The sequence below is a fragment of the Alligator sinensis genome, unplaced genomic scaffold, assembly GCF_000455745.1.
Source record: "Alligator sinensis unplaced genomic scaffold, ASM45574v1 scaffold570_1, whole genome shotgun sequence".
Classification (NCBI taxonomy): domain Eukaryota; kingdom Metazoa; phylum Chordata; order Crocodylia; family Alligatoridae; genus Alligator; species Alligator sinensis.
Window position 1 is genome coordinate 696995 of NW_005841997.1, and position 14993 is coordinate 711987.

The 14993-nt window shown below is 41.4% G+C and overlaps 1 protein-coding gene across 2 annotated transcripts in view; it reads left to right on the top strand.

Moving 5' to 3' along the window:
- PI4KA (phosphatidylinositol 4-kinase alpha) overlaps positions 1 to 14993 on the top strand; it is an 82043-nt gene that overhangs the window by 58852 nt on the left and 8198 nt on the right. For both annotated transcript variants that reach the window (XM_006021519.3, XM_014518929.2), the window contains exons 31-48: positions 27 to 154; positions 1265 to 1423; positions 1656 to 1807; positions 2367 to 2474; positions 3163 to 3290; positions 3377 to 3496; positions 4203 to 4282; positions 4433 to 4626; positions 5385 to 5475; positions 6203 to 6370; positions 6944 to 6997; positions 8849 to 8969; positions 9279 to 9408; positions 12346 to 12416; positions 13328 to 13400; positions 13508 to 13578; positions 14186 to 14295; positions 14813 to 14917. In XM_006021519.3, coding sequence (XP_006021581.1) covers positions 27 to 154; positions 1265 to 1423; positions 1656 to 1807; positions 2367 to 2474; positions 3163 to 3290; positions 3377 to 3496; positions 4203 to 4282; positions 4433 to 4626; positions 5385 to 5475; positions 6203 to 6370; positions 6944 to 6997; positions 8849 to 8969; positions 9279 to 9408; positions 12346 to 12416; positions 13328 to 13400; positions 13508 to 13578; positions 14186 to 14295; positions 14813 to 14917 — 2063 coding nt within the window. The remainder of the gene's footprint in view (positions 1 to 26; positions 155 to 1264; positions 1424 to 1655; positions 1808 to 2366; positions 2475 to 3162; positions 3291 to 3376; positions 3497 to 4202; positions 4283 to 4432; positions 4627 to 5384; positions 5476 to 6202; positions 6371 to 6943; positions 6998 to 8848; positions 8970 to 9278; positions 9409 to 12345; positions 12417 to 13327; positions 13401 to 13507; positions 13579 to 14185; positions 14296 to 14812; positions 14918 to 14993) is intronic.

Consider the following 14993-nt stretch of genomic DNA (forward strand, 5'->3'; position numbering starts at 1 on the left):
ATCTGTATGACTGTTTGTTTTTTCAGAGTGTGACCCTCAGCTCCTCCATCACCTGTGCTGGGGCCCCCTGCGAATGTTCACAGAACAAGGCATGGAAACAGCCATTGCTTGCTGGGAGTGGTTGCTTGCTGCTAAAAATGGAATAGAAGTACCGGTAGGAAGACTCATCCAGTGATTTCAGGCTCTCTTGGGAGGGGGAAGAAAGTGGAGTGAAATCTCATCTGGAGTAATTCATTGCAAAATGGGCATGAAAATAAAATTGTTGCCTTCTTGAGCTGTGGCTTCCTGATGTTAGCATATGGTAAAATTCACTCACTTCAGGATTTTACATCAACTTTGCCTATTACATTTTCTGCCAGCTCAACTGAGAAACTTTCACTTAAGAGTATGTGGATGTTTAAGCCATGTAACATGACAGTCTTGCCCTATCCAGTATTGATTCTTGACAGGCTCAGGGCTTGTTGTCTATATTCAGACCCTGTGCCAGTTTTAAATACATTTTTTTTTGTAATTGGCTTAGGCTAACCTGAAACAAATAGCTATACACTTATTTGTGCCAGCTCTCAAATAATTTGGTTTAAAATAAAATATTTAGTTAAAATGATGTGACTTCTATATATAGGCCAGGCCTACATTTTCTTTTCTTTTGCTTCCCCCACATCCCTTTGAAAGCTGGGAAAGGATCTTTACTGTCCAGGCCAGTTGTACTCTAGCTTTAAAACCCACTCTGACAAGACAGATTTAAAAACTGTTCTGGTCCTACAACAGTGGTGCTTTGTGGATGTGGCTACATTTTGCTGCACTGATTTGTTAACCACTAAAGTATAATGGCACCCATTGCAGTGCTGACGCAGCTACAATAGCCAAGCACCAAACATTTTGCAAGTTAAGGATAAGCCTTGCAGTTTTGCTTAAATCTGATCTACAGGCTAGCTGCAGTGCTTTTAAGCTGATTGTAATTGATCTTTTTTATAAACTTAGTCTTTCCATTGCTGTTTATCATAGTTACATTGGAGTTCTGGAGGCTTTGTATTCCTTCTTGTCCCTTTCCCATGAACAAAGACTTCCTCACAGAGATCTCTAGCGATACAGGCATTCCTCATGTTTACAGTTAGCTTTACTACCTTTACGGTGAGTTTCAGAGCTGTGTATGGTTCGGCCTGTTCAGATTTGCTGTTTCCCATACTATTGGAGAAGGACACTGTGCCTTGCTAACAGACAGGTGCTTTGGGAACAACAAATGCAGTAAACTTTGTTTCCGCAGTTCATGCGGGAAATGACAGGAGCCTGGCAAATGACAGTGGAGCAGAAAGTTGGTCTGTTCTCTGGTGAGCAGAAAGAAGCAGATCCACTAGCTGCTTCAGAAGAAAGTCAGCCAAAGCCTTGCCCTCCAGAGGTCACTCCACATTATACCTGGATTGATGTAAGTACTCCATTCAATTCGTAACAGTGTTGGGCTCTTAGCAGCACTATGACTGAGCTGTTCTGTGCCTCTGAGCTTTTATTTGTGGAGCAGAAGCACTCTTCCTCATGGTAGTGTTCCTGTAGAGTAGGGCAGCATTCTCATATTTATGTAGCTGCATAAAGGTGGCAGAAGCACAGGAAGCTTTGGTGTCACTTAGCCATACTTTCCTTTTGTTTTTTTGTTTCCTCAGTTTCTGGCACAGAGATTTGAAATAGCCAAGTACTGCAGCTCAGACCAGGTGGAGATCTTCTCTAGCCTGCTGCAGCGGTCCCTGTCTCTCAACATTGGAGGAGCCAAGGGCAGCCTGAACCGCCATGTAGCAGCTATTGGGCCCCGTTTCAAGTGAGTGGGCCCCGTTTCATAAATGACATGCAGATATGGATATCTGCCATCACATTATGATTTACACTAGGAAAAAAGCCAGACAGCACAGAAATACCTGTTTAAGACTATAGAGTTACATGCATTCCAGCAAAACATATTGCCAGGTTTTGCTAGTATGTCATGTGCCTTGTCCATGCAGTGCCGTGCTGTGCAAATACAAGAGATTCCATGGTTTTGTTTTCAGCCTTTTTTATGAGCAGAGTCTTTTCCTAGTAGATCAGGTTGCCACTATGCCCCACTGCTTCCCAAACCAAGCCAAACTGGGCTTTACGTGGTAATCGATAGAAATGGAGTCAGGGACTTCAACTCTGAAGACAGTGAGTTGTATTGACATGTGTTTCTGCATATGTTAGGTGGTATACGTCTTTTGTTTCCTAAGAGTAGTCCATTTTTGGCTTACAGGAAATCTGTTCATGCTTGCCTAGAGTAGTGCCAGGCCTGCTGGTCTGGTTTGGTGTTCATCAACTGTTTAAATGCAAAGATTTTCTTCCCTTCTCTTGTACGTGTGGAACTTCAGGCTGCTGACCTTGGGGTTGTCTCTGTTACATGCTGATGTTGTTCCAAATGCAACCATTCGCAATGTCTTAAGAGAGAAGATTTATTCAACAGCCTTTGATTATTTCAGGTACTACTTTTTTCTTTTCACATCCAACCCAAAAGTGAGAGACTTTTTAAATCTAAAAAAAAAAAAATCCCAAACCCTTCTAGAATACTTTGCATTAGGAACTGTTCTTCTGATGCTTGATTTGAATTATTTTCTTCTTATATAAAAAAACATTTTCCAGGTCACCTGTGCTTCTGTCTGGCCCATTGTGTATGTTTCAGAGGTCAAAAGAACTCATGGTTAGAGCAGATAAATAATTTGTGGTTAAGGAAAATAAAAATCTCCTTAAACTATTTGGTTTTGGAGACTACAAATCCTATTTGTAAACTGGGTTAAGATTTTTTTTTCAGTGTGGAGGGATTTTAGATATGCTATTCTTGTTCAATTATATTCAGCATGGGAAACTGATTGAAAAACACATCTGTCTTTTATATTACATCCATAGCCAATATTAATTGGCAGCAGCATCTGACAGTCTTGGGAGGTGAAGAAGTCCATCAGAGCTTTTAATTCCAAATTGTTTCTGGACTTTGGCAGGCTACAGTTACTGTCAGGAAGGCTACACTCCCCAGTGAGATAGATTAAAGATATGGTGGGGGGGGAACAATGATGTGCTTAGTCTCATTGCCCCTAATCAAAAGAGAAAACATGGGTTTGGGACTTTTCTGGAGTATCCTTGCTTTCTAATCATTCATGCAATTTCTGTAAGCTATCCCACAAAGTTTCCCACCCAAGGGGAAAAAAGGCTTCGGGAGGACATCAGCATACTGATCAAGTTTTGGACCGCCATGTTCTCAGACAAGAAGTACTTAACAGCCAGCCAGCTTGTTCCTCCTGGTGAGTTCCTTGCATGCTATCTCAAAAATCCCTTTATTTCTTTGCTTCCTTGTTTCCTGAATTAAACCTCTTGCTTTTATTTTTAGATAATCAGGACACAAGAAGTAACCTGGATATCACTGTTGGGTCTCGGCAGCAGGCCACACAGGGTTGGATAAATACTTATCCACTGTCCAGTGGCATGTCAACTATCTCCAAAAAATCAGGTCTCTCCTACTTAATTGTTACTGGTAATTTGTATGTGACCATCCAGAACCTTTTAGCTTCTAATGTGATATAAGGTCACTATTTACCTTGAACATTGGAATATGTTCTTCTGATATTACACTGGACTGTTAGTATGCAAGTTTCGGAAAAAAAAACAACTGCCACACAGGGAATGGAGACAAAGGTTTTGGAACTGCCTGGTGCAGGGGGCTAGACCCGATGATCTTCTGAGGTCCCTTCCAGCCTTACAATCTATGAAACTAGTGGCTTGATCCTGTAGGTGATGCAATTGTATAATGCAGAAAGTAAGATACTAGCAGCTATAGTAGCTTAAATTCCTGAGAAGCAGTTGGTCAATGTTCATAAGCAACTGAGAGCTCCTGGGTTGTAAGTGGACACAAACTCATTCACTCTGTGAATGTAAATCTGTACAGCTGTAAGCTGCAGGATTTTATCTTGGCAAGTTGTTATGTATTTGAAATGAATGAGAAGCTGGTGAATAGTGCCAGATGCATAACTCTGTAGCCTGAAATGCTCAAAGTAATCGCAGAACACATGCATCACAGGCCGCTCTGATGCTAGCTGTCTCTTGTCACCTTGCTAGTGAGCTCAGTCTCAACTTAGGAGAGTTCCATGTGGATTCTGTCCTTGGCCAGAATGTATTTGCTGAAAAGCAACTGAAAATATTTTCTTCCTTTTCTCAAGGGATGTCTAAGAAAACTAATAGAGGCACACAGCTCCACAAGTACTACATGAAACGAAGGACACTTCTGTTGTCATTGCTGGTAAGTTGCCTTTAGTATCAGAAAAGTGAGGGTGTTACTGGGGTTTCTGTAACCATTGCTTATTGTGCCACAAACTCATCTAGCATTTGAGAAAAATCTGGAAGAATTTTATCTGCATCAGAGAACTGTTTTGTCCTTCATTGTCCTTAGGCTACTGAGATAGAGCGCTTGATTACATGGTACAACCCGCTGTCATCTCCTGAGCTGGACTTGGATCAAACTGGAGAGAGTAGCGTGGCAAACTGGAGGTCGAAATATGTCAGTCTGAGTGAAAAACAGTGGAAGGATAATGTGAATTTGGCCTGGAGCATTTCTCCTCATCTTGCTGTGCAGCTGCCTACCAGGTGAGAGCTCAGAACAAAGGACCGATATAATTCCTTCCTCTCTTCGAGTCTAAAGTAATAACACGCACAATAAATACTGCAAGCAGGCATGGATATTTACCACTTTCCTATCTCTCTTGCATGCATTTGCAACTGATTGAGACCATTAAATGAAAAGAACTACACTATCGAAATTCTGCTTCTGACCCCACCGTTTGTTTCAGTAGGAGACTTTATTGGGCCAGAATTGTGGTTTTTACCCCAAAACTTAGCTCAAGTGTCTGAAACTGTTACAGGTAAACCAGTTCTGAATTCTCTTTGCCAGCCAGGTTGTCTAGGTGGGGTGGGGAGGAAGGGGTTTCTAATCATAAATTAGATTGAGTCTTAAAAAAAAAAAAAAAAGAGAGAGAAAAAAAGTAGAACAACAGAATTGGAATGCTTGGCCCCAAAGAGAAGGGAAATAATTTCACTTTTTAGCAACAGTGACCCTTTCTGCTAAGTAGAATTATGGAGGCAGATTTCAAAGAGTCTCATTTCAGCCAAGAAGTTGCTGACTGGTGGAGCCAGTAGGCTCTACCACTAGCAGAAAATAACTAGGTTTTTTTTCTGAACTCGCAAGTTTTGCCAGCACATTTAGTCCCTAAAAGTCAGTTAATTCTACGTGTGGCATATTTATGTGAAGTAGGTATGTTTCTGCCTTTGAAACTGTTCATGTAAAAATGAGCAGTTCACCACTCTCTCTGAATTACTAACTCATGCACATTTCTGCTTCCACTTAGATTTAAGAACACTGAAGCAATTGGCACAGAAGTGACTCGCCTGGTTCGGTTGGACCCAGGAGCTGTTAGTGATGTTCCTGAAGCAATAAAGGCAACTAATTATGATTTATTATACTACAACAGTGCCCAGAGTCAGTTAGGTTCTGTACAAACAGATAGATGGCTTCAGTCTTTACCTGGAAAAGCTTATGGTCTAATACTAAATATGAGTCAGCAAGTAAGAGCTACAAGATTAGGTCGGGAAATAAAGTGGTCAGTTGAGGATTACAAAAGCAAGGTTGTGTGGTTACTTTGTTATGCACAGCATGTTCCAAAGCGTGTTCCCAGTATGTACAGAACTCCAGAGAGCAGTAAGTCCCTGAGACAGCTTAGGGCAGGCAATGATTAAGGCTTCATGGCCAGCCCATGATCAAAAGAGAGAAAACGGTGTAGGAAAAAGATAGTAGGTCTGACACTTTGAAGAGGCTTCCTCCTCCTCACAGTGTTCACCAGCTTCCATGGAAACACAAAAAGAGTGGAGGCTGAATTGGCGCTTTTATTGATCTGAACTCCAGATCAACATGAATGAGACCGTTCTAGTAGCTAAAGGATATCATGTTTGCCCCTGAAAATTAAATGTTCTTTAATAAAACACCTAAATATTGAGTGCATTATAGTTTGCACATACCTAAGTGTTCATGCATTTCGTCACCCCAGCCTGCTATGAAAGAGAACATAGTTTTACAATTATTCGTTTATGGGACAAATAGATCTCTGGTATGTCATACTTCAGAAATGACTTTGGCTTTTTTAATTCATCATGCTCCTTTTTCTCACAGTACCTGGTCACGTGGCACACAATTGATGCAGATGCCCCTGAGTTGAGCCATGTTCTGTGCTGGGCACCAACAGATCCACCAACTGGCCTTTCATATTTTTCAAGCATGTATCCACCTCATCCTTTGACTGCTCAGTATGGTGTTAAAGTCCTACGGTCATTCCCTCCGGTAAGGGATGCCTTTTTAAGAGAATTTCAAATACCATATTCCTGCCAAGTTAAGGTCTTTGGCCTCTATGCCCACAAAACTTAATTCCATTAACATGAAGAAAATAACTGTTAAAGGGGCACGTTATACAGAGAGGAGACTCAACAGATCAAGCTGCATTTAGAGAGGAATTTTAGTTGCCCCATATAGCCTTGGCTCACTTATTTTTGCAATGGGTTTTTTTTGCTGCCAGTACTCCCTTGCTGTGGTTCATTTAGTGTGTGTGTGTGTGTGTTTCCACCCTACTTCACTAGAAAGATGTTTTTTTCTGATGCAACAGATGTCAGGATACTTATAAAATACAAGTGCCTGTTAATTGTGCTTCTGGAGGGGTCAAGAGGGCAGTGGGAAAGTATTAATGGAAGAGATGGCGTTAGTAATATGAATGCATTTTCACTTATACAGAATAAAATTCCTGATGCCAGTGCCTTTAAATTAAATCTTTTTTTTCCCTTTGTAATTTTCCCCCTCTCCTCACTTCCTTCAGCTAGTGGAAAAACTGACTACTTGCTTTCCTCTTTTTTTTTTTTTCAGGATGCCATTTTATTCTACATTCCACAGATTGTTCAAGCACTTAGATATGATAAGGTGAGGAGGATGTTATTCCAGGCAGATGGTTCAAAAACTTTCCCAAAATACTTTTTAAGCTCTGAATTAAAAGAAACAGAGTAGCTATAAATGAGAATGTACTGCTTGCGTTTTCTTGTGACTGGTATATAAAAGACAAGTGGTGTCCTCTACAGACTTCTTCCCCACCTTGCTAGCTCTGTTGAATTTGTGGGCAACTTTGAGAATAGCTCCCTTACTTTTCTTAGGGGTGAGATGTTGCTATTATTAACCTAATAAAGGGGTCAAGGGCTCTGCATGATCAAGCTTTTGAAAGTTTTCACCTGTAATTTAGAAATAGCCACAGTTACAAATGCAGAGCTAAAGGTGTAAAAATTGGACCATCCGCCAGTCCACTGCTAACTGATAAATCTACTTTTTAGATGTGCCTAGCTGCTCTATGTATTGTACAAGTACCAGCACATACCCTAATCTTGATGAAGCCAGTTGACAAACTTTTGTTGAGTCCATGGTCAACTTAGGATTTGCTTCTTCTCTGGTGTACAAGTATCTGTACCAGCCCCAAACTAGTCAGATTCTGATCCCTACAATCTGCGATGTTCAAGCTGCTTCTTTCAATATCATACATAACTGTGAATAGTTGTTCGTGGAATTGTAGGGTTGGAAGGGACCTTGCAGGTTATCTAGTCCAATCCCCCTGCACAGATGCAGGGCTCATTATTGGTAAACAGTCCAGACCTTAGCTTCTCCAGGCTTTTCTTAAAAGCCTCCAGTAAAGTTAGGCTCGTCCTTCCCTAGGAAGCTTGTTCCTTTGTCCATTGTTCTTCAGGCCCTTAGCACAGGTAGGTCTAAAGGGCCCATTGTTACTGATTATTCTGTGTATTTTATGAGATCAGTGGACATCTTGCCCTCTCCTCCTTCCTGTATCATAAAGTCATGACATACAAAAGCCACAAAACCTGGAGGGAAGTGTCACTGTAGCAGGGGTTCTGTTGCACTAAACACTTGGTCATTCTTGCTCAGATGTTTCTGCTTTTTGGGATTTCTGTAAAAACTGGGATAGCGTATGAACTTCATACCAGCAAAGTTCTGCACGCTGTGTTAGAGTGATCTTTATTACAGCAGCAGGTCTGGACCCTGAACAAGATAAGGCCCACATCTTACTGGGCACAGTACAGACACATAGGGCATTTATACGCGTGCTCCAAAGTGGGGAGCAGGGGTGGGAGCGGTGCTTTTAATTAAAGCAGTTCCAACAGATGCTCTAATTAAAGTGCGTGGAGCTTCATGTGCATCAGCTTCCCCATGCTGAAAAATGGTGGCAGGGGTGCTTTCCCTAAAGCTTGTTCGATGAGTTTTAGTTAAAGTGCCCCAGCTGCCATTTTTCAGCATGGGGACGCTGATACACGTGACGCTGGAGTCTGCTGGAGTGCCCTAGCAGACTTGATTAATAGAGCCTGCTCCAGTACACTGTAATTACAGTGCATCAGAGCAACCTCACTGCACATCTGTAGGCACCCATAGTAGGAGATGTGTAACCCTTGTTCAAAGAGTTCAGAATTTGAATAGATAAAAGGATGAAACAGGAGACAGGCGCAGTGATGAGAAGTGACTCCTTCAGAATCTCAGGGTGGTCAGTGCCAGTGCCAAGAGTAAAACTCGGGCTTCTTGACACCGACTCCAGTTTCTGGTCTACTCGATTACTGTGCCACTCTCCAGGCTGCTAAGAAAGCAATGGCAGAATTGCCGTTTTCTTCTCTTTCCAGTCTTATCTGTATATATTTGGCCCTGAAAATTAGCTGCTGGTGCTGACTGGACTGACTCTGCATTGTGGCGCTAGTCCTCTAAGTGACTGCATTTGGATGGTTGCAGATGGGCTATGTGAGGGAATACATCCTATGGGCAGCCTCCAAATCGCAGCTTTTAGCTCACCAGTTCATCTGGAACATGAAAACCAATATCTACATGGATGAAGAGGCACACCAGAAAGATCGTGAGTACTTTGCCTTTGGGCTCAACCCCTCTTCACATCTCTCTCCCCCTTCCCTCTCTTCCCCTAACACGTCCACGCACACACACTCCCCTCTCCCCGCCGGAATTAAAATATGTCTTTTCTATATAGATAAAATGCAGCTTGCAGATGTTTCCTTGTGGAATTCCTCAGAGCAAATGCAGGGTCTCTATTTGAGTTGCACAAAAAAAATAAATCTTCTTTGCCCCTCCTTCCCTACCTTGCAGTTGATGCTTTTTCAGGTACATATCTAAACTGCTTCTCATGCTTGCTTCCTTTGGTATCACACAGCTGACATTGGGGAACTGCTGGAGCAGCTAGTTGAAGAGATAACTGGCTCATTATCTGGGCCAGCAAAGGAGTTCTACCAACGGGAATTTGATTTCTTCAATAAAATCACCAATGTTTCCGCCATCATCAAGTAAGTGCCAGGTTCCAAGGACTGCCAGCCTGTAGCTCATTCCATAGCTCACTCCTGTGTTGAATGGGACACTGCCTTGCTGGTCAGATCTGAGACCATGTTCCCATAGAAGAACAGTTTAAAAAGTGTTCTCTCTAGCTTATGGCTAGTAAGATGCACAAGAGGTTTTTTGGTTAGTATTTTTATCTGGTTAGTGTCTGACCTGACCTCAGTAAATCATAACTGCCTGAAGACTGTTGTAATAGTGCTTTTCTCTGAAGGATACAGTGTAGTTTGGACTGCAAAGAAACAAGGATAGCTGGAACTTCGGATTTTCGGTGAATCTGATTTTTTTTCATTGTCACCTGTGGTGCTTGGTATTAGCAAAATGATTCTCAGTAGGAAAGTGCATTTAGATGGGAATGAGAATGGTAGAACAATCAGTGCTCTTGTGCCAGCTGAACAAATCCCAGAGGTCTAGTTAGTGTCACCTGCCTCATTAAAATGGGCATTTGGATGGGTGAAAGGCATTCTCTTGCAAAGTTTGCACAGCTTGCTTCAGGCAGGAAAAATACTGCTGTATTTAACTGACAGCATTTCCATTATTTTCTGCAAATTATAACTAGCTAAATGCATTTTGTTTTGGTTTAAAAAAAGCATAAATGTGATCCGGTAAATGATATGCATCATATTTTTACTAGAACTCCATGAAAGTGGCTTTTTTTTCTTTATTTCTGTGCAGTATAAATAAGTTGTCTCCTACACGCACAAAGCTCTTCTCTTATTTGTAGAGTGCTGGTGTGATTGATTGTGTTTTGGATTATATCATTGTTTGGTCCATCAGAGCAGCTTTAATGGAGGCAGGGTGGTTTCTCCCCCACTGGATTTTCTTAGCCCTCAATAAAGGCAAAACTTCTGTTCATGCAGACGTTCTGGTAACTGTCACTAACTTAGGGCTGCAGTGAAAGTAGGTAACTTTAAAGCTTGCCAGAGGATGGCAGCAGCTTAGCCCATAGGCTGTTAGCTCAAGAGCATGCTTGTTACCTAATTTGAAAACAGTTTCTAGGATATAAAATAGTTGAATATCAGAGAAACCATTTTCCTAGTGATGCAGATTGGCTTTGCTTTTTCTTGTTTAAACAACCTTTCCAAATTGTAAAAAGGAGAAGATTCAACCGAGCAGTGGAGATGCCCCAGGCATTGTCCAACATCACGGGTCATTTTTAGATCTGGACTTCACTGGGGAGACTAAAGGGAAAAATTAACCTTTAGCACCTAAAGTCAGAATTAAGCAACCTAAAAGTACTTATTTTTGCTTGTGGGAACTCTGAAGGCATTTCTATCTGTATTCTCTTCTAGATACCTCTTGGGTAAATGTCAAAGGTGTGGCAATCAGCTTGTCTTGTAAATGAATATGTGAAGTAGCATGATTAGATTGTCTGAAGTATTTACACTGGTCTTCAGAAATAAAAAGGTGGTGCATTAACCCACTGTAACACCCAATGTCATTGCCCAAGTTATATATTTCAGGTGCTTGGCTTCTGTGCCAGGTGAATGTTGTAACTGCATGACTGATTTCCACAATTACCATGACTGCAAGTGTAAATTGGGTAATTGTACATGCTAATCATTAATCATGTTCCCTATTGTCCAGATGACATTACAGGTTCAGAAACTACATGAACAAATTAGGTGTGTAACCACACAGGCAGTTCTTCTGCCTTCCCATTGCTTTGGAAGACTTTTGTACCACTTCAGATCCCTGTGGTTTCAGCAGTTAGTTAAATAACTGCAGTAACTGTTAGTCTGGAATTGCCTGTTCCCATATATTTACAGGAAAAAGCTCTATCCCTGTAACCAAATCCACACTAGTATAACTGCATCCATGCTGGGGAGTGGTAGTGCTTCACCTGAATCAGCATGAAATTGCCCCCTAAACTAAAAACAAATTGATATGAAAACTGCATGGGGACCTGCCCATGGGTAATTTCAGGGGCAAGGGAAGACACCTCAGAACTTTTATCTATTTATTTTTAATCTGGGCTAAGAGAGAATAATCTATTACTCAAACGGTTTAAAGTCTCTCCCATTGCCTCACATCTCAGCCTTATTCCTTGTGGCTGAACAGAGCTCTATAGAGCTCCTAAATTAATTGATTAGTCCAGCTGTGACTCTTAATTTAAGCAGTGTCTTCTCATGCCTGAGAGCCTAGCTGGAGAATTTAACGATCTTGCTTTAGACAGCTGCCTATCCTTGGCATGGAGGCAGACTGCCTCAGCTGTATGCGCAGTTTAATATGATTTGCATTTTGTTCTTCTCTGGTCAGCTCAGATGATTTATCATTGCACATACTCAAGCACAGCTTTAAACAAGGAGTTAGAAAAGCCACAGGCCTTCCTGAAATATTTGAATCTAAGGATTTCCTGGTCAATTCTGGAAGTGAGTCTTGGCTTGTAGGGGTCCATTCCTCCTGGAACTGTGTATTACAAACTGACACCTTTGCCATTTAAAGCTCCATTTTATATTTCATACTTGAAAGTATACAAGGCATTTGTTATTAGGTTGTTAGGAAATACTTCAAGTGGCTAACTGCAGCCTCCCACATGCTCCTGAAAGATAAAATTGTACTCTGGGTGGCCTTTTAATAGGCAAGAGAAGGGAAATAGAGCAAGGTTTGTTGTCAGATACTGTATGATACATGATTACCTTTCATAGCCAATATACTCCAGGGAAATCTGGAATGAGTGTTTTTTCCAAAAAGGCAAAATCTTTAACCAGTGTTATATAAGGAAGAAGTTTGTGCTTTATACTGAATGAAGGTGGTCAAAGCCTGCAGGGATGGTGGAGTAAGAGACTACTGTTCTTCAAGGAAGAAACATTTTTTTAAAGCTATGTTTGTTTAAGTGTGGAACAGACTTCATTGAAGTAAGTAAAGTAAAATATTGTCTTTCTGCCCAGGCCTTTCCCTAAAGGAGATGAAAGAAAGAAGGCTTGTTTGAGTGCCCTGTCTGAGGTGAAAGTGCAGCCTGGTAAGCAGTAGTCTAATCACAATGTACGTTCTTTTTGCATTTAATGTGAACACTGAACTTTGTATGAATGATTCATGGGAGCCTTTAACGGTCATTCTCTTTTTCTGGTCCCCTTATTGTTGCTGCCTGGGGCTGATAAGTGCTTGTTCTTCTGCTGTGTCCTGTGTTGTTTCTTGTCAAGCTAAACCTTAGCTTGGTAGCATAAATATTTGCATGATGCCAACATGGTAGGGATGGCATGTTGCACTCTGAGAGAATGAGATCCCTGCCCAGAAAGCTGTTTGTCTGATCAGATGAAATCCAAAGTGAGGGAGAGGAAAGCTGAGAAATGAAGTGAGCAAAGCAACTGAAGGGGAAGATTAACCAAGTTTTACCCTTGACAGAAATATTTAGTAACAAGTGAGCTGTGAAGATGCATCCAGCTATGTCCTTTTACTCCCCTCGTCCCACCATTCTTCAAAAATCTCTGCCTCTCCTAAACACACTTTTCCCCTCTGACTCCAACCTTCCTTCCAGTATGGTTTTATTAACCCCTTTATTGATCTGTGTCTAGCCAGGCTGACTACCATGTGTCTGCTGCTAGGGATAATCATCAGTCCTTTGGGCTGTGCTACCAGCTGTTATGGGGATTATTATAAAGAAGTTGCCTCCACACCTTTCTGAAAAGATGCTGCTCTACAACTTAGAAACTATATTCTATTGCTCTCTGGCAATTGCTGACAGATGGAAGAGGTACTGAGTGTCCAAGTGTACTATCTCTGTCATTTCAGACAGTATTCTGTCAATCTCCAGCTTCAGAGTAGATTTTAAACCTATGAGAACTGATGTATTGTCAGACTTCCCTAGTGCTTTATTGTGTCACACTAACTGGCAAGTGCCTTTTCTTTCTCATTCTTCCTTCCTTTTTGTAGGCTGTTATTTGCCCAGCAATCCTGAAGCTATTGTTCTGGATATTGATTACAAGTCGGGAACTCCTATGCAAAGGTGATACAGACTTGCTTTGTTCCTCAGCCCTAGTCATAATATTTAGATCTTTTATTAGGAAGTTGTCTGTTGAATACATGCCATTCAATTTCCTGTCATACTTCCAGTGCTGCAAAAGCTCCATACCTGGCCAAGTTTAAGGTGAAACGGTGTGGAGTCAGTGAACTTGAAAAAGAAGGTCAGTACCGTACTACTTAATCATATACATTAACAGTTAACAGTCAGCAACTCCATTAGAATTTCCTGCTTTCGTGTCTTATGCCATTGCAGTAAAAATGGTTACAGACCAGAATTTAATGCATGATGTTTTGACACAGATTGATTTTTTTTTTAAATTATGGGGAACAGGGAAGGAAAGCATGCTGCTTGGATTTGAAGAAATAGAACTGCTATTTTTGGAAATGGTCTTTATAAAATCAGGCCAAATGTCCCAAAAAATTCTGTCAACAACTATTAGTGCAGCTTGTAAATTAAGTGTCTTTGCCTAGTTTAGGAAACATGGAAACTTGGGTTTTAGCTGCCATCCTTCTCCTCATAAATTTCATGAGAATATTAGCTCAGGAGCCGAGTTTAGTGCTTTCGCTTACCAGTGAAGTCTGTTTTGGAATATAATTTAAATATATCAGTGCTGCTACTGCAGGAGGGGTTCAGTGGAATTCACCCTGCAGGGCAGAAAATCCCCTGTAGACCAGTGAGATGTTAAGTTTTTTTCCAATACGGTAGCTTATATACCAAGCTGTCAGTTAAGCTCCATGGTCAAGTTCTGTTTTTTGCTCTTTCTGCAGGTCTGCGTTGTCGCTCTGACTCCATAGACGAAAGTACAGAAGAAGGGGTAGACAGTAAGAAAATCTGTTGGCAAGCAGCCATCTTTAAAGTTGGTGATGACTGTAGACAGGTACAAAACTACCAGGTCTTTACAACAATAGAAAATTCAGTTGATGGCAGTTAGCTTTTAGAAGGAAGGTAAAACTAACACCAAAGTACTCTTGTCTGGGGAATCCCTGGAATCATGGTTTAGCTTCTTACTATAAGATGGTAAAGAAGAAAAGCCCATTACCTGACAGAGAAGAATTTTCAGTGGCTTCCATAATGAAGTGAGAAATACCTTCGGACCTGTCTTTAAGTCAGGGAGGGAGTGCCACCATGATTCCTGCGCTCTCAGGCCACCAGGAGGTATCCATGAGATGCTGGCCAACAAGTGTTCAGTTAAACTGTCTTGGCAGAGTGCAGCTCTGAAAACGTACTTGCTGCCCCCACCCCATGCCAAAATGTTTTCAGTTCAGTCTTTCCTCTAAAGATCTAGGGAACGCAATGTCAAGTTAGCCTCACAGCTCTTCAGAATATTTTACATAACCACTTGGCTTTGTTGCCTGACCCCTTTAATATTTGTGCTCCATTTTGTTGTTAAACAGGACATGTTGGCTTTACAGATCATTGATCTTTTCAAGAACATATTTCAGCTGGTAGGCTTGGACCTGTTTGTGTTCCCCTACCGAGTGGTGGCCACAGCCCCAGGGGTAAGTGGACTGTTGGATATTCAACTATAGCACAGGCTCCTGTGCAGTTAAATACTTCTTATGACCCATATCCCCC